The sequence below is a fragment of the Leuciscus leuciscus genome, assembly GCF_965113295.1.
Source record: "Leuciscus leuciscus genome assembly, chromosome: 11".
Classification (NCBI taxonomy): domain Eukaryota; kingdom Metazoa; phylum Chordata; class Actinopteri; order Cypriniformes; family Leuciscidae; genus Leuciscus; species Leuciscus leuciscus.
In genome coordinates this window covers 29,229,394-29,256,199 of record NC_138735.1, presented here as the reverse complement: position 1 = coordinate 29,256,199, position 26,806 = coordinate 29,229,394, and the positions used below count along the sequence as shown (strand labels likewise).

General features: G+C 39.9%; 4 protein-coding genes and 1 long non-coding RNA gene across 10 annotated transcripts in view; 3 read left to right on the top strand and 2 right to left on the bottom strand.

Annotated features, from left to right (window-relative positions):
* Positions 1-1,082, bottom strand: part of LOC309509307 (pleckstrin homology domain-containing family A member 7-like) — a 44,050-nt gene extending 42,968 nt beyond the window's left edge. For both annotated transcript variants that reach the window (XM_082183967.1, XM_082183968.1), the window contains exon 1: positions 441-1,082. In XM_082183967.1, the coding sequence (XP_082040093.1) occupies positions 441-556 (116 nt within the window). In that variant the 5' untranslated portion in view covers positions 557-1,082. The remainder of the gene's footprint in view (positions 1-440) is intronic.
* The window catches only part of LOC309509336, a 77,463-nt gene extending 66,073 nt beyond the window's left edge, over positions 1-11,390 (top strand). The window contains exons 4-5 of one of the 2 annotated variants that reach the window (XR_014209860.1): positions 8,292-8,796; positions 11,164-11,390. This is a non-coding gene — a long non-coding RNA (uncharacterized lncRNA). Of the gene's footprint in view, positions 1-8,291; positions 9,121-11,163 lie in introns of those variants that run through there. The other variant, XR_014209861.1, reaches the window with a different exon arrangement.
* LOC309509305 (C-reactive protein-like) lies at positions 1,340-2,426 on the top strand. Its single transcript, XM_082183966.1, has 3 exons — positions 1,340-1,393; positions 1,558-1,618; positions 1,712-2,426. The coding sequence occupies exons 2-3, from the start codon at positions 1,567-1,569 to the stop codon at positions 2,326-2,328; spliced, it is 669 nt and encodes a 222-aa protein (XP_082040092.1). The 5' UTR covers positions 1,340-1,393; positions 1,558-1,566; the 3' UTR covers positions 2,329-2,426.
* On the bottom strand, positions 5,207-24,124 carry LOC309509315 (pleckstrin homology domain-containing family A member 7-like). 4 transcript variants are annotated; one of them, XM_082183975.1, is made up of 6 exons: positions 23,419-24,124; positions 8,274-8,346; positions 8,099-8,194; positions 7,027-7,061; positions 6,786-6,908; positions 5,207-5,542 (listed from the first exon to the last, which is right to left on the bottom strand). In XM_082183975.1, coding segments are annotated over exons 1-5 (321 nt in total). In that variant the 5' UTR covers positions 23,535-24,124; the 3' UTR covers positions 5,207-5,542; positions 6,786-6,907. The 4 variants fall into 4 exon arrangements, with proteins under 4 accessions (XP_082040101.1, XP_082040100.1, XP_082040099.1 ...); XM_082183974.1 differs by having other exon boundaries at positions 6,989-7,061; positions 23,419-24,064; XM_082183973.1 differs by having other exon boundaries at positions 5,208-5,542; positions 6,786-7,061; positions 23,419-24,047.
* A 613-nt stretch (positions 24,125-24,737) lies between these two features.
* On the top strand, positions 24,738-25,882 carry LOC309509303 (C-reactive protein-like). Its single transcript, XM_082183964.1, has 3 exons — positions 24,738-24,867; positions 25,016-25,076; positions 25,163-25,882. Exons 2-3 carry the CDS (start codon positions 25,025-25,027, stop codon positions 25,783-25,785), a joined length of 675 nt encoding a protein of 224 aa, XP_082040090.1. The 5' UTR covers positions 24,738-24,867; positions 25,016-25,024; the 3' UTR covers positions 25,786-25,882.
* Positions 25,883-26,806: the final 924 nt, after the last annotated feature.

The window sequence follows — 26,806 nt, the reverse complement described above, 5'->3', positions numbered from 1 at the left end:
CAGGATTCTTTGATAAATAAAAAGTTAAAAATAACAGCATTGAAAAATACATCTTTTGGAACATTATAAATGTTTTATGGTCACTTAAGATCATTTGAATGTGTCCCTGCTGAATAAAAATTACGCTGACCTAAAACCTTAACCCATAAAACCTTTATTTTTTTATTATAATTTTGTATTAATATTAATATTAATATCATTTATTAAATTTTTTGGGTGTTCAGATAGTAAAAAACTATCACATACGGCAACAAAAAAAAAACTGATTTCTGTTGCCAAGCCATAAAGATTGCTGTACTATGATAAATCATTAACAGTGTTTAGTACATTAGTTAAATAATAATAAGAACACAAACACAACAAAACAACTACAAACTACACAAAGAAACCCAATATCAAGTGTAGTAGATGAAAGAAAAGAATAAAGTGATTTCTTGTACCTGGTCTGTTTGCGGTACCCGACAGCAACTTCCAGCGTCATGGTGTTTTCAGCATCTCTCCCTCTGAGAAACAAACTCTCAACACAGACCCTGCGGAGGCTCAATCCCTCTTTCATCCCTTTAACACTGAATCCTCTGTTTCTTTTCCCCGCTTCACTCTCAGCTCACACACTCTTTTTCTCTTCTGATGTCTGTAAACTGACATTTAGCTTCATCTCTGCCAGACTGAGAAATCACAAATCAAATCTAATATCTCAGATTCTTCTCCTGGACAGCAATGAGAAGTACATGGAAACAGAGCAAATGGAGACTTTTTCTAAAGTCTGTTTTTTTTTCTGATAAAAAGATGCTGGTACTGTAGATGATATAATTTTTTTTTTTTTTTTTTTTTTTTTTTTTTTTTGCTGGGAGACATTTGTCGTCTCTAGTTTCAGAAGAGATCTCAAAAATGTCTCAAACTAAGTGAATATGATATCTCTATATGTAATGAAATGTATTTGTCATAAAACATGATTGTATTGATCTGTTAAGTCATTATAGGGAAATGCTAGCATTACATAAAAAATAAAAATAAAAAAACCCAAGGCTAAGATTTTTCGGATTAAATTTTATGTGAATATACTATGGAAGTGTGTATTTCTGAAATGCTGTTTGTCTGTTTTTCATCATTTAAATAAACTTCTAGCTTTTCTGCAGTCCTGTGGTGTTATTCTCTATAGTGTAAATACAAGTGTACAGGCTTCATGTAGTCTCAGTATTCTGCAAATGGAAAACTACATTCAGTAACTGCAAAACTGCATGCATAATAATAAAAAGATGACTGGGAGGCTCATACGTGAATCTGGGCTGAACCCAATCTGCAAATAAATACTCGAGACACTTCTAGTCACGACCATCTGTGAGTCAAACATCTGACCTGACCTGATCGACTCTGACAACACCTCCTGAACATCGTAAGTATTTGTAGCTTGAACCTTTTATGTCTTTGTCTCTTTTATGTGATTGAACACTTAATAGTGATAAACTGTTGTAATTTAATATTAAAAACAATGAAACCGTGAAGAATTTGTCTGCTAAAAGGAGTAATGGATTTTCCTTTGCACATTTTCTCCTTCAGACCTGCAAGATGTTGCTTTTATTTTTCTGTCTGCTTTCTCTGAAAGCAGTGGCAACTGAAGGTACCGCATTTTACATTATTAAGTTTCACGGATTGGCACGAGCAGGATTTTGTGTGTCTAGTAAAAGAGTTTATTTTGTGTTTTGTCTTGCAGTGGGTCTTGGTGGTAAAGTGCTTCTGTTTCCAACCCAGACGGATTCAAGCTTTGTTAAACTCACTCCTGAAAAGCCACTGAGTCTCTCAGCATTTACTCTCTGCATGCGTGTGGCGACGGAGCTCCAGGGCGAGCGGGAGATCATTCTATTCGCCTACCGAACACCCCAGTCCGACGAGCTCAACGTGTGGAGAGAGAAAGATGGCCGATTGTCCTTCTACCTCAGCGGCGATGGAGCGCTTTTCCGCCTGCCTCCTCTCTCCATCTTCCAGACTCACCTGTGCGTCACCTGGGACTCTGCGACTGGGCTTGCTGCTTTTTGGGTGGATGGACGGCGCAGTGTGTTCCAGCTCTATAGGAAAGGTCACTTGATTCGTCCTGGCGGCACCGTTCTGCTTGGCCAGGACCCTGATAAATATGTGGGTTCCTTTGACGCAAAGCAGAGCTTTGTAGGTGAAATTACAGATGTGTGCATGTGGGATCATGTTCTCCTAAGCAGTAAGATCAAGGCGTTGCATTTAAACCAGGAATGGTACGCGTCGAAGGGAAACGTGATTGACTGGAACACCATCAAATATGAGACCAGAGGAAATGTTATAGTGGCTGAAAATAAGTGATGCAGATCTGATTCCTCCACACAGTTGTCAGTCTTTATGATCTGTTTTAATGAGTTACAAAGCTGTAAAGGCTAACAAATAAATTCTCAGCATCACAACGACAGTGTCTGTGCATCATTTGGAAGAAAGAGCTGAATGTTGAAAAAGGGGTTTTAGTGGTCTATCTATGTATTAAATTTGCATTTTACATTACCAGTCAAAACTTTGGACACTATTTTTAATGTTTTTGAAAGAAGTCTCTTATGCTCTGAGGCTGCATTTATTTGATCAAAAATACAGAAAAAAACCCGAATGGTATTATCTTAATTTACTTTAACATTTAATTTATTCCTGTGATCAAAGCTGAATGTTCAGCATCATTACTCCAGTCTTCAGTGTCACATGATCCTTCAGAAATCATTCTAACAGGAGAAAATTAATAAAAAGATCATTTTTATATAAATATATAATTTCTACTTATTTTCCCATAATAATGACTTGGTTTCTCATTATAATTACTTATTTTCTTGTAATAATAACTTGTAGTAATAATAAGAAACTTTCTCGTATAATGACTATGAACCATATGTGGCGAAGGGAAACGTGTTTGACTTCATCAAATTTGAGACCAGTGGAAATGTACGGAGCCCCTAAAGGGACGTGGTGGTGGACATTTTTTTAGGATGGGAGAGTTTTTTTTTTTTTTTTTATCTTTTGCGTTCCCTCGCAAAACTTTTGCATTCCCCCGAGAAACTTTGCGTTCCCACGCAAAACTTTTGCGTTCCCTCGAGAAACTTTGCGTTCCCACGCAAAACTTTTGCGTTCCCTCGAGAAACTTTGCGTTCCCACGCAAAACTTTTGCGTTCCCTCGAGAAACTTTGCGTTCCCACGCAAAACTTTTGCGTTCCCTCGAGAAACTTTGCGTTCCCACGCAAAACTTTTGCGTTCCCTCGAGAAACTTTGCGTTCCCACGCAAAACTTTTGCGTTCCCTCGAGAAACTTTGCGTTCCCACGCAAAACTTTTGCGTTCCCTCGCAAAACTTTTGCGTTCCCCCGAGAAACTTTGCGTTCCCACGCAAAACTTTTGCGTTCCCTCGCAAAGTTATTTGCGTTCCCACGCAAAACTTTTGCATTCCCACGCAAAGATATTTAAGTTCCCACGCAAAAGTTTTGCGTTCCCTCGCAAAGATATTTGCGTTCCCTCGCAAAGATATTTGCGTTCCCACGCAAAACCTGTTTTGAGCTCGGACAGACACTTCCTGTTGTAATGTCCCGCTGGCAGTGTTTCAGAGCTCCGTACGTTAATGGAGCGTTTATAGTGTTTGAACTTGGACTCAAATATAAAGAAATGCGGTCAGTGCTTAACTGAAGGAGTTCAGTGAAGTTGGCAATATTCACATAGGCTATTCGAACTTCCCTATTCTTGAACTTAACGTTGTTAAAACACAAACGACAACTATTTACAATCACAGTAACCTTTATACCCTCACCAGTCAGCACTTACACTGCAGTGCACACTACACACTACACTACACTACACTACAGAAGACAGCTGTCTATACCCTCAGCAGTCAGTACTTACACTGCAGTACACACTACACTACACTACAGAAGACAGCTGTCTATACCCTCAGCAGTCAGCACTTACACTGCAGTGCACACTACACACTACACTACACTACACTACAGAAGACAGCTGAGCTGTTTATACCCTCACCAGTCAGCACTTACACTGCAGTACACACTACACACTACACTACACTACACTACACTACAGAAGACAGCTGAGCTGTTTATACCCTCACCAGTCAGCACTTACACTGCAGTGCACACTACACTACACTACACTACAGAAGACAGCTGTCTATACCCTCAGCAGTCAGCACTTACACTGCAGTACACACTACACACTACACTACACTACACTACAGAAGACAGCTGAGCTGTTTATACCCTCACCAGTCAGCACTTACACTGCAGTGCACACTACACACTACACTACACTACAGAAGACAGCTGTCTATACCCTCACCAGTCAGCACTTACACTGCAGTGCACACTAGTGTTCAACACCTGTTATTGGTTGGTTATAGATGATGTGTAAACGCATGAATAAATCATTTACAACACTTTCTGCATCCCCTAATCTAAAGTGTAAACTATTCATCACTTGTAAATGTGTTACACTTACCTGTTACAAATGATCTGTACGTGTATTTAAGGCATTTACAACACTTTTTGCACCCTCTAATTGCTACATACATACAAAAAAAAAAACATTATTTAACATTTATGAAACGCATATTCATGTTTTGTAAATGATTAGTTAATCATTTACTAATCAATTGTAAATGACTTATAACTTAATCTACAAAACATACAATAACTAACATATCATTTATTAATCATTTATGAACACATAGTCATGTTTTGTAAATAATTAATCATTTACTAATCACTTGTAAATGACTTACATACATAAAATGTTAGTATATCACTTGCTAATCATTTATGAATGTTCTGTAAATGATTAGTTCATCATTAACTAACCACTTATTTATGACTTACAACTGAACTTAATTATAAAGTGTTACAGATTGTTCAGATAATTCATAAGGGAAATTCATCTGATCCACTGCTGCTGTCTGGTGTTCACATGCAGGCGGTGCATCGTGAGAAACACCGACTCATGGCTTGAGGAATGGAAGTCTGCATTCATATAAAGTTCCAACATCTCATTATTAAACCACAAACCTATGTAAACAAAACTATATGAAAACCATCAAATAAATTCCAAGAACCTTCACAGAAATATTCTGATATTTGAACACAATTTCATGAAATCATGACATTAACAGTTCTTGTGATATTGAAAAGGAAAAGACTTAAGTAAAAAAAAATCGCATTAAAGAGAGTATTGTTGTATTGTGGAAAAGGTTTTGTATTGTCTTTAGAAATTTTGAATATGACCGTATCGGCACATAAGTGTATATTCCTTATTTTCTCCTGATCGGGCACATGTCCTCTCTCTGTGTAGATGTATGGTGACAGGGGGGCGCTTGAGCAGTTATCAAAGGGCCAAACGTCCGCTCTGCCCATGGTACCGTGACACGGCGACCCATACTGATCTCTGGGAAATGGAGGCTGCTTGAAGGCTGCTTTCGGATGGTGGAAGGAAAGATGTTCCTCATCTGCATTTACCAAACTTGGAGATTGCTCATTCGCTTCAGCCGGGCTGATAAGAGAGAAAAAGAGAGCTGATCTTAACGATTTAAGTGGCATTTCTGCATGGATTGTTCTGAAAATCTGTCACAATGTATTGCTTGGATTGCAAAGAGGCTGTTATTGAAGGATGGGACTGACCAAATGGAAGATATTAAAGCATGTTCACTTATCCCACATCTTTACAGATTTAGATTAGTGGTTCTCAGCTGGTTTTGCTTAATGGCCTAGATTTTACATTGGATATCAAGTGGTGTCCCAACACAATACCAACTAACCAACCAACCAAAAAAAAAAGAAAAAGTGCATAGACCCAATAATATGCAATAAGCCTGGTTGAGTTGTATTTTGCATTGTTTTCCCCTGCTGTTCACGACCCATCAGACCAGACTCATATTTTTAGGTTGCAAGTGCAACCCACCAGTTGAGAAACACTGATCTACGTACATTATTTATTATGAACACATTAGCAAAAACAGCCTGTTTAATTCAGAAAGAGGAAGAACAAGTAATTTAAAACAAAATTACGACTGTTATGTCACAAGAAACCTTGATGGACCTTAAAGGGTTAGTTCACCCAAAAATGAAAATTCTGTCAGTAATTACTCACCCTCATGTTGTTCCAACCGCATAAGACCTTCATTCATCTTCGGAACACAAATTAAGATATTTTTGATGAAATCTGAGAGCTGATCACTTCTCCATAGGCTGCTAGGTGGCCCAAACTTGCTGGCCCAGAAAAGTTATTAAAGAGATCGTTAATATAGTCCAAGTGACTACAGTGGCTCAATCTTAAGTATATCAAGCGACGAGAATACTTTTTGTGCGCAAAAACAAACAAAAATAACGACTTTATTCCACTATTCATTTCCTTCTCTCTGGGCCTCGTAGTGTTTTTGCGCTGCGCGTCTGTGTTATACGTCATCACGCATCACACACATGACCAGCGTCGGCCAATAGTGAGCCTACGTGGTGACGTGTAACACAGACGCGCTGCGCAAAAACACTACGAGGAGATGGAGAAGTGATCAGCTCTCAGATTTCATCAAAAATATCTTAATTTGTGTTCCGAAGATGAACGAAGGTCTTACGCGGTTGGAACAACATGAGGGTGAGTAATTACTGACAGAATTTTCATTTTTGGGTGAACTAACCCTTTAACTAACTTAAAAAATGCTAGAAAAGTGTAAGTTATGGTCCCTTTTATAGCAAGTTAAAGACAATTTACTGAAGGAGAAGCATCTCAGATAATTTACCTTGGTCTGCTCCCATGTCTTCCTCTCAGTTCTGGTGTCTTCATTTTAATTCCCGTCATCTCGTGATCCAGTAGAGTCGGTTCTGTCTGCACCCTGGTCAGTTTTGTTGCGGTCTGGCCATTTCTTTCAGGAAATAAGTATTTTTGAAATGGAAAATTAATGCACTTAGATAATTTATATATAAAACAATAACATGGTTTTACCTTTATAATAATACAGAGAGAAATTAGAGAGGACAAACCATCTTCTTTTCCATAATTTCAGTCCACTGCTGTCCTATAGAAAGAGATATTTATGATCACACACACATCTCTGATAAATATAACCTTAATGTATTTAAAATGCAGTTACACTTCTAAGATGATTAATTTTCTGAATCTGTATTTTAAATATTTTTGTGGGCCTTAAAGTAAAAAATGTGTTGGTGGTATAACAAAAAAAAAAAGGGAAATTACATCACAAAGACCCCTGCAGACTGTCAAGGTCAGAAAATCTAAAAAAATATCAATCATTTGATCTTTTAATGCTTTAAAAATAAATTATGTTTGTTATTTTAGTATTACTATTTCTATATATCTTTAGTCTTAGTTAAGTTAATTTTAACTTATTTCTTGTTTTTTTGAGTTTCAAGTTTTTCATCTGATATTTAATTGTATTTTATTTCTGCTTTATTTTAAATTCCCCAAATCTATCAACCAAAATGTTTTAGTTTACAATAACAACACTGGCTACAATATTTTTTGTTAAATATATGAAAACAATGTTACATTTACACTCAAATGTATTCAAGGTGCAAGAAAGATATATCAGGGTCATTATATCAAAGATTTTGTTGAAAGATTTAGTACTTTTTTTTCATACTGTACGAAATCAATGTGAATAGGCTACAAATATTTATGTAACAAACTTGGTATTTAAAGCTAACATTTTTGTGGTCAAAATGTACAGTATTTATATAATGAACAAGTGCATCATGAATCCATTTTCCAAACCGGGTTTTTGTCTTATCCCGAATCACTATGGTACACCTATAATAAGTGTTTATATTCGGACTATTTTATATTGGTTCGGGTCATACCACAGCGGAGTAGCCCAGTACCTGCGCGACTCATCATAGACATTAACAGAGAGAAGTAGATCCGGCAACAATGTTCTTCCGCAAGACGCGTGCATGCAGTTTTGTTTATTAAAAGGCTAGAGCGCCAAAAGTTAAGGACAGCAGCTTTTAAGTAAAACCTAAAACATGTTTTAAGATATTTGTTAAGTATTTCTCCTAGATCTTACAACAATGGTCAGTATTGTGCACTAAATACCCTCTTGTACAGCCATCCTCTGATCACCACAGGGCAGTTGGGGTCTCTTTTTGCCGCTTGACATCTCTTTCCAAACGTCTGCACTTTGTCGTGACACTGCACATTTATAATCACACAAACTGTGTCATTGGGTTTGAAACATTCTACCTGTGTTTGTGGTAAAAATGTGATTCACCTTGTCTCTGATTGGCAGAAAGGAGACTGTGGCGCTGCTGGAGGCCTGACTGACTCTGTCCTGATCCTCCATCCTAGAGACAATAGCGATGGACACCGAATGAATCATCAATAAACATCAAGCTGTTCAGGTTAGACAACTTTGCTGTTAAACCACAATTTTGGATTTAAATGTCACATAGGCCTGGTTATGGTTTTTCGAATATTACCTCTCATGCTGGGTGTAATATAGCTGTTTGTGAATGTAAACGTTCTGCAAAGTTGTAAAGTCAAAAGTTTACGATAAATAAAGTTATTGTCTCCCAAAAGAGAGAATCGACTCTGAACTGCAAACGAGTCGTCTGTAGACCTGCATTACGCTTCTACGTCACTAGATAAGACATTTGCATAGTGCCCGTCTAGGCTGTATGTTGTCCGCCCACAAACAACTTGACCCATCCTTCATCGCACTGTCGACTGCATCTCAAATCTCGTGGGAGTTCTACGCGGGATCCACAAAACGCTTGCTCTTGAAAGATGGATGGGTTAGTACTTTATTTGGATCAACTTATTCCTCAGAATCACAACCTGTAAGTTTGAGTAATTATTAATGTATACATTTCAAAATACGTAGTTTTGTGTTTAACATTGTGTAAGTTTCCGGCTAACTCGCATTATTACTGTCTTACTGAAATACTTATGCTAAGCAGCTGTGGGCCACTATTACCCTAAACTGTGTCTATTAATGCAGATTGTCTGTCATTCTTACTACTTTGAGGAAAGATAAAGGATGGAGCAAGATTTGTTTTACAAACTTTAACGTTAAATTAGAAATAAAAAACTAACAAAAAAAATAGAACTATGTATGTGTATACTGCCCTGCAAAGGCAAAAGACCTTAACTCGCTAGAGTGTGAAACTGAGAAAAATGACTTTAAAGTTTCTGTTTTGTCCAGACAAAAGTATTATAGGTAGGACTCCCAAAATTTGACAACTAGTTTCTATAATGAAGAAATGTTTGTATGCAAAAAATCTTGAGCTCAAACTTGACCTTTGACCCTTGTTTGGCTGTTACTGTACTCTGCCTTTGTATCATATGCCAAAAATAAGGAGTCGTGCAAAGGCAAAAGGCAGTAACTGACATATAATCAATATTTGCTTGCTGTCCCCCATACTTACATCCATTATAAGAACACCTAACCAAGGTCTAGTCATCATGGTATGTGTTTTAAATTATATAGAAGACCTTTGGTTGTTCCTATTTAGTGCTATAATGATCAGGATAGGGTGGCAACACTAACAAAGTTAAACAGTATGACAGATACAGATAAACAGATAAGTAAAACGTAAACAGATAAGTTACTTTGCAGTATAGTACAGTATGAATAAATGCAAGAAATATTTTCACAATAAAGATAATTTAATTACAATTGAATACAAATGTTTTTTTTATATATAAATTACAGAGGAGCAGTAATTGATCAATTTGCAACAAGAATATTTCATATTCATTAGGCGTGTTTAGGCCTCTATTTTGAAATAGCAATAAACATGAAAAATAATGAAAGATTGGTAGAAAGCTCAGTTTGTTTTTATACCAAGAGTTAAAAAAAAATAACACCAATTAAATTATCTAAAAAAAAAAGTCCGATTTTTTAAAAAACATATAAACAAAAATATTATGGATTCTCGATTCGTGATGCGTCTGCCAGCTATAACGCACATATGCGCTCTTTTTATGCGTTTATTAGAGGTTGAATTAAAATGACGGTGACAGTTAAAGGGTTAAGGGCCACCAAACTGCTCAAGATGCACAGTCAACGAACTCGACTTGGATTACTGCTTTTTAATTCTGAGATAATATAGACAGAGTCAACCGAAAAAAAGTTGGAATTACTTTTACCATTTAGGTTAGCCTACTTTGTACGGACGTTAGCGATAACTAGCTTAGTGCTATATGGATTTGTGTAAGATCTGACATGAACACCTGCAAGAAGGAAATATGGCTCAAACACGTATGGATTGTTGTGGTCCGATACAGCAGATGACGTGCATTGCTATGGATTATGCATCTTCCATGGATTATATCTGATTGCATTGAAAGGTAGGATGCCTGTGTATTTAATAATTGGTTTTCGGCGTCTGATGTGAGGCGAGTGTCAACGTTAGCGCTAATTTACGTGACACAGATTAAATTTAGCTAGCTCCGGGCTGTCACTGATATTGACAGATCTGAACCATCGCCCTGAACAAAAATAACAACATTTATGACAACCTATTAGCTTGCATACCATCTATATGGCTTGTTCACCTTGCTTTGTTTCTGATTGCATACTTGGAGCAGTTTGTCTGGCCAAAGATGTATTGTGTGCATGTTACGTGGTTTGGTGATGATTAAAGAGCGGCAAACTTTGACAGTATGACAAAGCCAGAGTACAGTAACATCACAGCGGCACCGTAACATCTCTCTTGATGCCAGGCTAAACAAAGTCAGAACACCGTAACTCAACTTCAGCGTGCTGGAACAAAGGCAAAGAGCCGTAACAACTGTTACGGTGTTCTGCTGTGGTTTCTCGTATGGTTTTGGAAGTTACGGTTGTCATGGCCCTTTATTTTCTCGTTAAAACAATCAAATTGACTCACGATATTTATTCACATGATAAAGGAGGTCTCAAATACCACAAAAATGACACTAACTCATTTTTGACCAAACATGATGTTACGGCGTTTTGCCTTTGTAGGGCAGTATACACATCGGTTTGTTGATGAACATGCACTTGTTAATGCTGTGTTACGATCTGCGTTTGTTTCTCCTTTGTTTTGTCCCTCCCTTGTTTGTCTTGGTGTTTTTCTGGGCGTGTGCGCCCGCTCTCTATTTCTTTGAGCGTGTGCGCGCGCTCTTTCTGTCTCCAGGTGGACGCACCTGTTCGGGATTTGCCTGATGGAAGTGACTTGTATAAAACGCCAACGAGGAGGAGAAAGGAGTGTGTCTTCAGATCTTGTGGGCTAACCAGCAAACAATTTGTCTTTAGTAGCTGTATATCCGTTAACTGTTGTCCGTACTGTTTAGTCCATTTACCGGATGAAATGTTCGTGGTTGTAACGTCTGTTGTGAGTGAGTAAATAAATCATTGCAGTGATTCAGCCGTTCATTCGTTCTTCTTTATGTTACGAATTCTCTCTTCTCTCAGAGCCAATATATATTGGTGAGAGGTCGTAACATGCTGATGGTGAGGAATGACAGCTACAACATCTCATAATGTACCTCAAACTGAGTAGTGTATCACTGAGAAACGTCCTGTTCGAATTGTCCTTGCGTTTGAGGTTTGGGTTGATTAACTAGTTCTTCCAATGTTTCATCATCGAACTCGCGCTTGGATTGATATGGTAAAATAGACGCCATCATTACTGTCTTTACTGTGTTTACAATCACTGAGGACTGAGGAAGCCTCCGGAACAGAAGTTCAGTTATGGTAATGGGAGTTTAGCTTACAACAAGCATTGTAAGCGGTAGGCCAATTCGCAAAGCAGAATCACTGGTCTGCGTTTTTCAAACAGGAGAGATGTCACCTCGACACGTTACAGTATATATTTTGAAATATCGCACCGTATGTTAGTCTGATTACTTTCATGTGTGACTGATCAAGCTATTGTATGGCGCCAGTAACGTTAGATTAGCTAACGTAACTTCGTCAGACTAACGTTACTGAATAGAGAGGACTTGTCAGTGTTATTCAGTGGCAGCGCACTCCACCACATACATATAAAATAGATATTACTTTATCTGTTGTTTTAAAGACTAAAGGCACAATAATAAGTGTTTATTTATTTATTTTTATAAAAATATCCTGGAATCGCCCCTGGCTGGTAGGTCACATGAAATGGCGGATGTAGCAACTGTGGCTCAAGTTAAGGCATGACTGGTATGTAGTGTGGTGTGAAACATGGTTAATTGTTCAGAGATGCAGCTTCTGTTAATCATTTGCCTTGTTTTATCCAGGGTTCCCACGGGTCCTTGAAATCCTTGAAAGTTTGTGAATCTGAAAAAAAAAAATTCAAGGCCCTTGGAAAGTTTTTGAAAATAAACATACATAGATACAGGTTCTTGAAAGTGCTTGAATTTATTTTGTGCAAGAAGTTTTCTGGAAAAAATTCCATATTATTCCCTCCAGTCCGCTAATTTTATTTCGCCAACACTTCGTGGCCTATGCATACTAAGCTTGCTTGAGTTTCAAGATATTTGGCTCACCACGGAAGAATACAAAGAATGGCTTTCCACCGGTCCTTTAAAATACGGAATCGGTTTTAAATTTAAAGGTAGGCTACATTTAAATTTAAAGGTAGCCTACGCATCATTCAATATGGGACGTGATTTGTCCCGTATTTCACATAAACCCACAAATAGTTGAATAAACAAATAAGGATTTTGCAGTGTGGATAATAGTAATTATAATGATTTCACAAGAAGTAGTAGAGAAGTTCTGTGATGTCACTTTGCATTTGCAGGTGATTGCATGTTAGAGTCTTTGTTTCTGTCATGTGTCGATGCTTTAAATGAAAGAGGAACCGAGTCGTCTTGCTGGGAATGAACTGTTTTATTAACTGACCTTTTATTGCTACAGCTAAGCTACTCGAGCATAACACAGTCACATGCCTTTCAGCGCTCTCTCAGGCGACTCCTTGACGTCACCGTTGCGCGACTCCCACAACCCGTAGCCACACATCACAACATCTCCCCCTTTTCAAAGGTTAAAGCTCCAACAGTTAAACAAGATGTACTGCACATCAAATAAAGATAAACATGAACATAACAGTCTCTGAGTGGTTGATGTTTTACATCAGCATTACTTATTGTGATCTCAGGCACTTAATTCCTATTTATCCTGTCAATTATCGGATCTTTCCCAAACATAACAATCTATTCCTATGGAACATAACTTAACTTGGGAACATAATGTAGCTTTATTAACTGTACTTATCACTCAAAACAGAATTACTGAGGAGACAGTGTGAAGATAAGTATCAATAAGTGTTCAAGTGTCTCTATATCTGAGAGGTACTCTGACCTCACGACCTCTGGATGTCACTTGAACAGTCCTCTGAGGGGACGGCTGGTGTGGTGAACACACCACAGGTGAATCCTTCAGTCTCTGGACAGAAGCAGGGTCACCATGACTGGGTCTAGCCACAGAAGGAGGGCTGCTGGGCAGCTGCAGCGGAGATCCCTCAGATTGCTGCTGCTGGTCTGGAGGGTCAGCAAGCTCCGGGACTGCCTGCAGATGTCTTCTATTGCGTCGCAGCACTGCACCGTTGTCTGTCTTCACGATGTAAGACCGGGGCTCACTGCACTTGCCAATGACTTTAGCAGACGTTTTCCACCCCTTTTCTCCATCCAATTTCACTCTAACGGCCTGCCCAGATTGGAGTTCAGGAAGTGGCAGAGCAGAGTGACGGCGGTCATGGAAGAACCGGTAGGCTGATTTAGTCTGAGCATCCTTCTTCTGGATTTGATGTCTGTCCACAGGAGAAGCTTGTAGTTTTCCTTCCAACATAGGAAGTGTAGTCCTAATGTCTCTTCCAGCCATAAGTAAAGCTGGGTTCACCCCCGTAACAGCACTAGGGGTGGCTCTGTAGCACATTAGAGCAAGATATGGATCAGGCTGCTTTAGGATGCGCTTAGCAGTCTGCACAGCTCTCTCGACAGCACCATTTGCTTGGGGGTAATGAGGGCTGGTAGTCGTATGCGCAAACCCATAGCTTTGGCAGAAGTCTTGAAACTCACCCGAGGTGAATTGTGTGGCATTGTCGCTCACCAGCTCCAGCGGTATCCCCCATCTTGCAAACATGCCTTTGAGCCTGGTAATGACCTGGTGGCTGGATGTTGAAGACAGGTGGGCAATTTCAATGTCCCTGGAATAATAATCAGTCACAATGAGATAATTCTGTCTTTCTAGCTCGCACAAATCAGCAGCAATGCGCTGCCAGGGTCCCCCAGGTAAAGGTGTGGTGAGGAGCGGTTCACGTCTTTGAGTGCGTCTATTTTCAATGCAGAACTTACATGTTGACACTGCTGTTGTGATCTCTGCACTGATACGAGGCCACCATACTGACATCCTAGCTTGAACACGACACCTTGTTAGACCTTGGTGTCCCTCGTGTAACTGTTTGAGCACTTCTGATCTAAGTGCAGTTGGGATAACCAGTCTATCTTGATTCAACACTAGTCCATCAGTCTCAGAGAGGTGAGCTCTGGCAGAATAATATCCATGCAGGGATGGAAACAGCGATGTCTTTGGTGGCCATCCGTTCCTAATGAACTGCACAATCTTTTGCAGCTCTTCATCCTCTAGTGTAGCGGAGCGGATTTTGCCAAGTTTTTGCGATGAAACAGGCGCATTTGCTACCACTGACTCCACATATGCTTGTACGTCCTGGTCAGTGTGTTCATCACCACTGTCAGTCAGTGGGCTCCTAGAGAGAGCATCGGCTATGATAAGCTGCTTCCCCGGGACGTGCTCAGCCACAACATTGAATCTCAGTAGGCGCATTAGGACTCTTTGGCACCTTGGAGGGACTTTGTCCAGGTCGTATGTATTTATGAGGGGTACCAGTGGTTTGTGGTCTGTTTGTAGAAGGAAGCTTTCCATGCCTTGCACATAGCGAGCGAATCGCTCACATGCCCACACCCCTGCAAGACACTCCTTTTCAATTTGGGAGTATCTCTTCTCTGCATCTGACAATGTGCGGGAGCAGAATGCATCTGGCTTTAACACACCCTCCTGTTCCTACAATAATGGCGCTCCGAATCCGTAGCTGCTCGCAATCGGCGCTGATGACAGTCTTGCGGTTGACATCATAAAATGCAAGTGCTGGTGCTGACACAAGCATAGCTTTCACTTTCTCAAACGCCGCTTCTTGTACATCACTCCACACCCACTCACTTTACTTCCTGAGCAGAGCAGTGATGGGATGCAGCTCTGAGGAGAGGCCAGGCAGGAACTTTCCAACATAGTTGACAAGACCCAGAACCTGTTTAAGCTCCGTAACATTGGTTGGGCTTGGCATCCGTGTGATGGCTTTAACTTTGTCAGTGTCAGGTCTCATGCCTTCTGCACTTATGAGGTGGCCAAAGTACTTTATTTCTGTTTTGCCAAAATGATACTTGGCCTTGTTCAACTTTAAACCACTGTCCTTTATGGTCTTCAGCACCGCATCAAGACGGGTGTCGTGTTCTTTCCTTGTTACTCCATAAACAAGTATGTCGTCCATTACTACGACAACTCCATCATGACCCTTTAACAGTGTCGACATCTGTCTTTGGAAGATTTCTGGAGCCGATGTGATACCGAATGGCAGCCGTCGGAAACAGAATCTCCCCATCGGGGTGATGAAGGTTGTCAGCTTTTGGCTTGCAGCATCCAAGGGGATCTGCCAAAATCCGCAGGAGGCGTCAAGGGTAGAGAACACTTTAGCTCCGGCTAGCTTGGGAGCAATATCCTCCAATGTTGGCATGATGTACCTCTCTCGCTTAACCGCCTTGTTTAAGCGTTTTAGATCGACACACACTCGCACTTGCTCCTTGTTCTTCTTCACTACTGGAACCATCGGGGCACACAAGTCAGAAGGCACTGTAACCTCCTCAATTATGCCCAGGGCCAGCATGCGTTTAAGTTCAGCCTCTACTTTAGCCAGGAGGGGGAACGGGATGCGACGTGGCGTCGTCAGTGAGTAGGGCTCACAGTCAGCTTTAAGTTCGATTTTTACGGGGTCGCACTTGAGCAAACCAATATCCCCAAACACATGACTTAACATTACTGTGTCCATCCCGTCAACTCTCATTACCAGTCCCATTCTTGTGGCAACACTCCGTCCCAGGAGGTTATGGGAGTATGGCCCTTTAATTACAGTTATCCAGAATCTGTACTTTTTCCCTTTGTACTCACTTGTTGCCAGGAACTTGCCAATACTCTTTACTTCGCCGCCGGGGCTGATGATGGGTCCTTTCTTTGCAGTGATCAGGCGGAAGCTCTGTGGCAGTCTCTTGAATGCAGCCTGTGACATTACACTGATGTCTGCCCCAGTGTCTATTTTGAATTTCACAGTGCTGCCATTAACAGGTAAGTCAACGAGCCACTTATTTTCTGAATCAGGTTGATCCATTAAGTCTGACACATGTTCAGTAACTTCTCCAAGGAAAAACATCTCATCTGTGTTAGTGGTGCTGCTAGGCATTGTAGCCACCTCTTTCAGCAACTTCGTCTGACACGCTGCCTCAAAATTTCCAATTTTGTTGCACCTTCTGCACTTTTTATTCTTGGCTGGGCAAGGATGTGTTTTACCATGTTGTCTGTTACAGCGGGGACAGGTAGGATGCTGTTTTGACTCACTGTGTTCCTGTTTTTTCTGCCATTGTCCATCGTTGCTGCTCCTTCTGCCATGGAACTGCCGCCTCCCCTGTCTTATGGTGTCCACTGCACACTCTGAGCGCAGGCTCACATTCTGTTGCTTTATCTGTTCGCTCTGGCGCGCTATTTGAATAGCTCTTTCAAGAGAGAGTTCCGGCTCGAGCTGTAGCTTCTGTGATACATCGTTGTCAGATATACCAATAACTATTCTGTCCCTGATTTGCTCATCTTTAGTGTGCCCAAACTCACAGTACTGTGCCAGTTCGTATAAACTTCTCACAAAAGCCTCTACTGACTCACCAGGCTTTTGTGCTCTCTTGTGAAAACATGCTCTTTCATGGATCACGTTTCTCTTGGGCACAAAATGGTCGGAGAATTTGGCTATCACCGTGTCATAGTCCAACTCCGGTCTACCTCTCTCCTCTTCCTCGTCAACCTCTCCGCTGTCATCGTACACAAAGGAATCATAAATCGCTTCCGCCTCTCTCCCCATGGCGTAGAGAAGCATGTTTACCTGCACTTCACCGCTATCTTTGTCCAACTTTGACGCCACCCGAAAGCGGTCGAAACGTCGGCGCCACATCGGCCATTCCGCCGGGCGCATGAAGTCGAAAGATTCCGGAGGTCCGAGCTTCGCCATGTCTTATTTTCAGAGCGTGAAGTCGGCCACTTCTGACACCATGTCATGTGTCGATGCTTTAAATGAAAGAGGAACCGAGTTGTCTTGCTGGGAATGAACTGTTTTATTAACTGACCTTTTATTGCTACAGCTAAGCTACTCGAGCATAACACAGTCACATGCCTTTCAGCGCTCTCTCAGGCGACTCCTTGACGTCACCGTTGCGCGACTCCCACAATCCGTAGCCACACATCACAACAGTTTCCATACCGACGGAGACTAGAGAACATGCGCTATAAGCGGGCGTAATGCACGTTTTTTTAAAAACCATGTCGAGCTCACGTCCTCTCCAGATATCCAGGTATCAATGGGTCTGTCCAGTAACTAGTGATGAACGTAAGGCGAACTGCAGAGTTTCATTTGCTCACGCTGTGCGTTGGACTTACATTTACATTTACATTTATTCATTTAGCTGACGCTTTTATACAAAGCGACTTACAATTGCTATATATATGTCAGAGGTCGCACGCCTCTGGAGCAACTAGGGGTTAAGTGTCTTGCTCAGGGACACATTGGTGTCTCACAGTGGATTCGAACCCGGGTCTCTCACACCAAAGGCATGTGTCTTATCCATTGCGCCACACCACCCCTAGTGACTTCTGACTTAAAGCAGAATGCAGTGACAGACAAATCCGTTCTTTTATTTATTTAATTTTTTATTTAATTTTTTATTTAATTTTTTATTTAATAGGGACACGTGTGAACAATAAACCTGTACCACACAACAACATTTATAGCCAAGGCTAATTTGCAATGTCCGTCCCTAGAAGGGCTTTTCACATACATACAAAAAGTACAAAAAATTAATTTACATTTACAGTAACATTACATAATTCTGACATTACATAAAGAATGTGCATTTAAGCGCTAACTAAAAATGATTGCACACTTGATCTCGTTTTAAAATACGCTTTAATTCATTTTTAAAAGCCCCCAGATCTAAGTTCTGTTTCAGCTCGGTAGACAAGGAGTTCCAGAGTTTAGCACCCTGGACAGTAAAAGCCGACTGTCCGAAGGTCTTTTTTCTAACGGGCACTTTCACATTTCCATTAGCAGCTCCTCGTGTGATGGAGCCCACTGATCGAAGTGGGACTAGGTGTCGTCTGAGAACATCAGGGGCTTGATTGTGCAGACATTTATACATTAATTTCAAGTTACAAAATTTAATAAAATTTTCAAAGTTTAAAAAGTTTAACCTCTGCAATACTCCACAATGGTGTGTTCTGACAGATGTTTTATCTAATATTTTTAGTGCTCTGTTATAAATCAGTTTTAAAGGCCTGATTGTTGTGGCTGTTGCCTGTGACCAGGAGGTTATACAATAACTGAGGTGGGAGAAAATCATTGCATGCATAAATGTATTTGCCGCATGAAATGGTAAACAGTCCCGTATGATTCTGAAACTGTGCAAGTTTGCCCTGGCTGTTCTAATGATCTTTTTGACATGACTTTCAAATGATAAATGGGAGTCCAGGATTAGTCCCAGATATTTTACTTCTTTAACCTGGGCAATATTTTGACCATTAATTGTCAGATGCAATTCTTCCAAGGGGTGTGATCTGGAAGCAAAACAAACTGACACAGTCTTACTCAGATTTAGGGTTAGTCCTGAGTTTTGAAACCATACTGACACAGAGTTAATATGTTGCTGCAACTGCGCAGTGATGGCCTCAACACTTTTGCCACTCACAAAAACGACTGTATCGTCTGCATACATTTGGAAACCTGCACCCGGACAGATGTTTGGTAGATCATTTATGTACAATGTGAAAAGCAGAGGCCCAAGAATTGATCCCTGGGGGACACCTGTTTTCAGTGTTGTGAAAGATGACTTTTCATTGTTAATTATTACACATTGTTGTCTATGTTCCAAATATGTCTTAAACCACTGTAAAGTTGTTTTGTCAAAGTTCAACTGGGATAATTTCTGTAAAAGTACATTATGTTTAAGTGCGTCGAAGGCTTTTTTTTTTTTAAAGGTATAGGTCTATTGTTTTTTTAGTTTTTCTTTTAAATTTGGATAATCTCTTAATATAATATTCCATACATTTTTTTAACTTGGTAGACAGGTAACTATTATATTTGTAGATGATATTAGACAGATAATTTAAGTTATAGGGGATCGTGTATGGGTTTCCCTTATTTTGCCTCACTGAAGGTGGCAACCCTACTTGCCAGAGATCCAAAGGACCATCACTTGGCCAGTGCAGAGTCTGTAAGTGGATAGCTTGGGAGAAGCGGCTCTTTTAAGTCATGCAGCTGGATCTACACACAATATATTCATACCTCTTAACTTCTGGTTACATGAGCCTAAGCTCTTTTCAGTAAAATCCATGCAAAAGTTAATATCAGATCATTTTAGAATACAGTATAGGGTGTACCGAATATTCTTCAGTTTTATGCAAAACAGAAATACGACAAATAGAATATGTCCAAGAATGGCCAAAAATAAACGCAAAATAAATAGCTTTTTTGCATAGTTTTGTTTGACACATGAAACATTGTTAAAGTTATCTTACACGGTACACAATGTAACCTTGCTCTCACTCGAAATCTGTCCCCACATTAAGTCCTTGAATTTGAGGGTATTGGACCTGGAAAGTCCTTGAAAAGTCCTTGAATTTGAAGTTAACCAAGGTGTGGGAACCCTGTTTATCACACTCTAATAGTTGCTGAGTTAATTTCTGGCCACAATGAGCCAGTTGCTCAGTAAGTTTTGTGAAACTTATCTTATCACAATCTTGCACTCATTTATTCTCCTGCTGTTATTGTGTATATAGACCTCATCCATCTGTCCTCTCTAGTAACTCTGAAAACTACTGCTGTAATCACTGTATAGTGTTGGGAAAGTCCAGTCCATTTTTTTTTTCTTCATGTCATTCCTTTATGCCTACTGACATTCTTTACTCATTTATCAGAATAACTGAACTATTGTACTGATGCAAACTAGATTTTTACATTTGAAGAAAAATTTGAGTGGTGCTGTGCAGTATTCAATGCTAGGGTCTTCCTAATGTTTTAAGTGGGTTGCTATGCAGATGCTGGGTTGTTCTGAGTTTTGGAATGTGGCTACTAGAATGTTCTACGTGATTATGAGTGTTGCTATGCAGTTGCAGAGGTGTTCTGGGAGGGTTTGAGTGATTTTTCAACGCGGTTGCTGGGAAGTTTTGAGTGGTTGTTAATGTGTTGCTAAGCAGTTGCTATAGTTGTTTTGAGTGATTGCTAGTGTGTTGCTAAGCAGTTGCTAGGGGTGTTCTGAGTGGTTGTTTGTGTGTTGCTATGCAGTTGCTGGGGTGTTGTGAGTGGTTGTTAGTGTGTTAAGCATTTGCTAGGGGTGTTCTGAGTGATTGTTAGTGTGTTGCTAAGCAGTTGCTATGGGTCTTTTGAGTGGTTGTAACTTGTTCATGTGTTGCTAAGCAGTTGCTATGGGTGTTTTGAGTGGTTGTTAGTGTGTTGCTAAGCAGTTGCTAGGGGTGTTCTGAGTGGTTGTTAGTGTGTTGCTATGCAGTTGCTGGGGTGTTGTGAGTGGTTGTTAGTGTGTTGCTAAGCAGTTGCCAGGGGTTTTCTGAGTGGTTGTTAGTGTGTTGCTAAGCAGTTGCTTGGGGTGTTCTTTTTAAATTTTAAATACAGTATATTAAATATTGAAAACTATCAATGTTTTTCAAACTGTGGTACGGATACAACTGTTGGTGCTCTTTCTAGTGATACTCACTAGTATATACTCACTTTCTAGTGATACTCAGCTAACTGTTATATTGAATATTATATTCTGCTATATTGCTATACTCCATTTTGAATGAGTGACTCCGGGCGGGAGTTTATCCCGTCACTTCACTACGCGACAGCACTCGGGCGAGACGCGAATTTGCGTCAAACCAAGGAGGTAATCTTTCAGAAAAAACCAAAGCTTCCTCGGGGGCCGCCATTGATTAGCAGACCATCACCTGCTGTTAGCATTCCATTGACTCCCATTCATTTTGGCGTCACTTTGACAGCGAATAACTTTACATCTGAGGCGTTTAAAGACTCCATTTGTCCATTATTTATTTCTAAAGAAACACGAAAATGTATAAAAGGCTCCATTACCTTCTATCTTACGTTATGGCCCCGTAGAAGCAGTTTTTGTAAAAATAGGCTAACGATTGCGTCATAACCACGCGACTCTCTGTCGCACAGTAGAGAGATTACTGTATGGACAGGAGGAGAAGCTCACGGGCAATCGGGGGGACGTGGAAGCAAAATGACAAAATAATTAATCTGAATACTTAGCAAAAGTTTCTCCTGCTCCTAGCTCATGGACACCTCCTACTCACACTCTCTGTCTCTGCAAGTTTCGGAAGGGAATGATTCAGATTTCTCTTGGCACAGCTACTAGAAGACAGACGGGTTGCTCACGTCACATCTACGTCGTCAAGCTCAGTTTGAGTCTGCGCACTACGCTCAGCCATCAGGAAGTGAGAGCTTCTAATTTAGCCTACTTCACTTTTCTCTGTTGAATCCAATGGGGTCGCTGTGTCCATTTCTTTTACTGTCTATGCGTCAAACGCGTGAATGCACAAAAAGCACCAAATAAAATAATTTGCGCGTATCGCGCCAGACGCTCAATTCGCGTCATTCGCGCGAACTGGACGCGCGAAAGAGGCGAATTCGCGTCCACCGTGATACTTGCGCCGCAGGACCAGACGCGCGTAAACGCATCTTTGCATTGACTTAACATTGAAATCACTCGCGCCAGTCGCTCTATTCGCGTTTGGTGTGAACGCAGCATTAAGGCCTGTATCATTTTATAACCAGGGGTTGACAAAACATTCTTGAAAAAAATGGCAGTTAGGATGAATTTTCTTATTTTCTTATTTTCTAAGAATAAAGATAAGAATATTTTGTATTAAAATGTTTATCTTTTTCTTAACATTGTTCTAAAGAACGATTTACTTTCCCGAAAGAGAATGTTCTTAAAAATCATTGTAAATAACCTCTTAAAGTTTGGATAACCCCCAACTTGTCTTGATGATGTTTAATGAATTTATTGGCATAAATGTCATAAAAACAGTCAACCAGAGTTCTGTCAGGACCACTACCGTCAAATACGATTGACAATTAGCATACAGTTTGGATTGGCGGTATGGTTCCGTTTTGGGCGAGAACTCCCTGCGCATCCATGCAGCCTAGCATGGATAAGAGCAGGGAGAGCCGCAAAAATCCCCCTTGGGGTAAACAGAACAGGACCAACATGAATGTTTGCAAATATATTTTAAAGTACAACATATTTCGAGAATTTATTCTGATTCAAGGGGAATCAGAATGGCAAATCCTGACTGACGAGAGGAGGAGCTTGACTAACGTGACCTGCAAGAACTAACGCTACGCTTGATTTTATTTGTTGTTTAATATAGTTGATGTTTGTGGAAAGGGTGCGATACCACTGTTATTGTGCCGTGTCTGGATAAAACTTTATTGTAGGTGGTAAAGTTGAAAAGATCTCTCATAGAACACCTGGGGTTTGCTGCAGAAATTAGTTTTCACGATTCTACGTTTGCTGCCAAATAATTTTTCAGATCCAGACGGTCTTTACTGTCATTTTGTAAGTAAAGAAATCTGATATTTGTGTTCAGGCACACCGTAATTATATGCACGAGTTGCTCACTATCGTACTGATATCTAAGCATCAGCTCGGCAGCAAGAGACCAACAACAGTAGCAGTCTTTATAGAAACAGACACAGGACAGCAAAATGAGAATTGTAAGGTTAATAAGACAAAATATGCATCAAAGTCATTACTGTACACCTGCATTACGTGTGTCTGAAACCACTCACTCGCACTGAACTCCACATTTGAGTGCATTCAGACAGACACTACTTTTTGTGTGTTGTGTTCCAGTCATGTTGTGAATATGATTAAGAAACATTTTTTTTTATATTATCAATGTTGAAAACTCATAAAGATTGCTGTACTATGATAAATAATATTTTCATTCACAGTGTTTAGTACATTGGTTAAATAAGAACACAAGCACAACAAAACAACTACAAAGAAACCCAATATCAAGTGTAGATGAAAGAAAAGAATAAAGTGATTTCTTGTACCTGGTCTGTTTGCGGTACCCGACAGCAACTTCCAGTGTCATGGTGTTTTCAGCATCTCTCCCTCTGAGAAACAAACTCTCAACACAGACCCTGCGGAGGCTCAATCCCTCTTTCATCCCTTTAACACTGAATCCTCTGTTTCTTTTCCCCGCTTCACTCTCAGCTCACACACTCTTTCTCCTCTGATGTCTGTAAAGTGACATTTAGCTTCATCTCTGCCAGTAAAAGACTGAAAAATCACAAATCAAATCTAATATCTCAGATTCTTCTCCTGGACAGCAATGAGAAGTACATGGAAACAGAGCAAATGGAGACTTTTTCTAAAGGCTGCTTTTTTTTTTCTAATAAAAAGATGCTGGTACTGTAGATAATATATATATTTTTTTTTTTTGCTGGGAGACATTTGTCATCTCTAGTTTCAGAAGAGATCTCAAAAATGTCTCAAACTAAGTGAATGTGATATCTCTATATGCTATGAAATGTATTTGTCATAAAACATGATTGTACTGATCTGGTAAGTCATTATAGGGAAATGCTAGCATTACATAAAAAAAATTAAAACAAACCCAAGGCTAAGATTTTTGGATTCAATTTTATGTGAATATGCTATGGAAGTGTGTATTTCTGAAATGCTATTTGTCTGTTTTTCATCATTTAAATAAACTTTTAGCTTTTCTGCAGTCCTGTGGTGTTTTTCTATAGTGTAAATACTAGTGTACAGGCTTCATGTAGTCTCTCATTAAAGGTGAAATAAGTAACTTTTTTTACCTTAACTGAACAGCTTCGGAGTCATTGGAATGGTTATATTACTTATTTCGGGTTGAATGGTGGTCGTTTCGCACCCCCCTGGTGCCCGTGAGCGGAAAATCCGCACTTGCAACTTTGAGCCGGCGGGCCGCCGGCCGCTGCGTCAGGAAGTCTCGCGTGATATCAGGTCTCGCGATGTAAACAATTGCTTTACGGCCAAAAGAAATCTGCTAAAATGCTGTCATTATTGCGCTCCCTCACGCTGTCCGAACCCGAATGAAGAAGACGTTTGAAAGAATGTCCCATCTGCTTTGATGTCGTTGATCTATAGCCTCTGGTGTCTGAGAATCACCAACGAGTTTTTACAACAGTGTTGTCAAATATCTATTCCGAAGCTGTGGGGGGAGCTCTAGAGATAAACCTGCGAGCAAAAAGCGAGAATACAGCGAAGGAATCCCGAAGCTACTGAGTGCTGCTTTAAATGAATCCATAACAGTATTCTGCAAATGGAAAACTACATTCAGTAACTGCAAAACTGCATGCATAATAAAACATTTTTTTAAATGACAGGGAGGCTCGTACGTGAATCTGGGCTGAACCCAATCTGCAAATAAATACTCTAGACACTTCTAGTCACGACCATCTGTGAGACAAACATCTGACCTGACCTGATCTTCTCTCTGATAACACCTGTTGAACATCGTAAGTATTTGTAGCTTGAACCTTTTGTGTCTCTTTTATGTGATTGAACACTTAGTAGTGATAAACTGTTGTAATTTAATGTTAAAAACAATGAAACGGTGAAGAATTTGTCTGTTTGAAGGAATAATGGATTTTTTTTTTCCTTCAGACCTGCAAGATGTTGCTTTTATTTTTCTGTCTGCTTTCTCTGAAAGCAGCGGCTACTGAAGGTACAGCATTTTACATTATTAAGTTTCACAGATTGGCATGAGCAGGATTTTGTGTGTCTAGTGAAAGATTGTGTTTTGTCTTGCAGTGGGTCTTGGTGGTAAAGTGCTTCTGTTTCCAACTAAGACTAACACCAGCTTTGTTAAACTCACTCCTGAAAAGCCACTGAGTCTCTCAGCGTTTACTCTCTGCATGCGTGTGGCGATGGAGGTCCAGGGCAAGCGGCAGATGATTCTCTTCACCTACCGAACACCCGAGTACGACGAGCTCAACGTGTGGAGGGAGAAAGATGGGAACATGTCCTTGTATATTCAGTCTAGTGACGATGCAGCTCTTTTCAGCGTGCCTTCTCTCTCCACGTTCCAGACTCACCTGTGTGTCACCTGGGACTCTGCGACTGGGCTTGCTGCTTTTTGGGTGGATGGACGGCGCAGTGTGTTCCAGCTCTATAGGAAAGGTTACTCGGTTCGTCCTGGCGGCACCGTTCTGCTCGGCCAGGACGTCGATTCAGATGTGGGTTCCTTTGACGCAGAGCAGAGCTTTGTAGGTGAAATTACAGATGTGTACATGTGGGATCATGTTCTCCCTAGCAGTCAGATCAAGGCGTTGCATTTAAACCAGGCATGGTATCCGACGAAGGGAAACGTGTTTGACTGGAACACCATCCAATATGAGACCAGTGGAAATGTGCTAGTGGTTGAAAATAAGTGATGCAGATCTGATTCCTCCACACAGTTGTCAGTCTTTATGATCTGTTTTAATGAGTTACAAAGCTGTAAAGGCTAACAAATAAATTCTCAGCATCACATCGACAGTGTCTGTGCATCATTTGGAAGAAAGAGCTGAATGTTGAAAAAGGGGCTTTAGTGGTCTATGGATTAAATTTGCATTTTACAGTACCAGTCAAAAGTTTGGACACTATTTTTAATGTTTTTGAAAGAAGTCTCTTATGCTCTGAGGCTGCATTTATTTGATCAAAAATACAGAAAAAACAACAAATATTGTGAAATATTATTACAATTTAAAATTTAAATAATGGTATTATCTTAATTTACTTTAAAGTGTAATTTATTCCTGTGATCAAAGCTGATTTTTCAGCATCATTACTCAGAAATCATTCTAACAGGAGAACATTTATAATTATTAATAACCCGTAATAATGACTTGGTTTCTCATTATAATGACTTATTTTCTTGTAATAATAACTTGTAGTAATAATAAGAAACTTTCTCGTATAATGACTACAGTATGTGGCGATGGGAAACGTGTTTGACTGGAACATCATCAAATATGGGAAGTGTGCTAGTAGTGCAAGAAGTAACAGCATATTCACAGTGTACAAAGCTTCTAATGTTAAACAATATTTTGTTAAATAACAATATAAATGTTAAACAATATTTTTTTTCTGGAAAAATATTTTTAATTGGGGGAAAAAAGTAGGGCCTAATTGGTGAATTTTTACTGAAATACACCTACACAGGACCTCTAAAGGATTCACAGTTATGTTGATAATTTGATTAATATTTTGTCCTGGAAAAAAAAGAAAGACAATGAACAAAACGCAGTAATTTGATTATCTTTTTGCTCTCCAGATAGACTATTATAAGTAGGTTACACTACAGCTTGTTCAGAACAACATCACAGACCTAATAAAGGAACATATCGGCCATTTGAAAAGAGCTTCATTGGTGTAATGGGAAAAATTTGATTTCCATTGATCTTCAATATATAT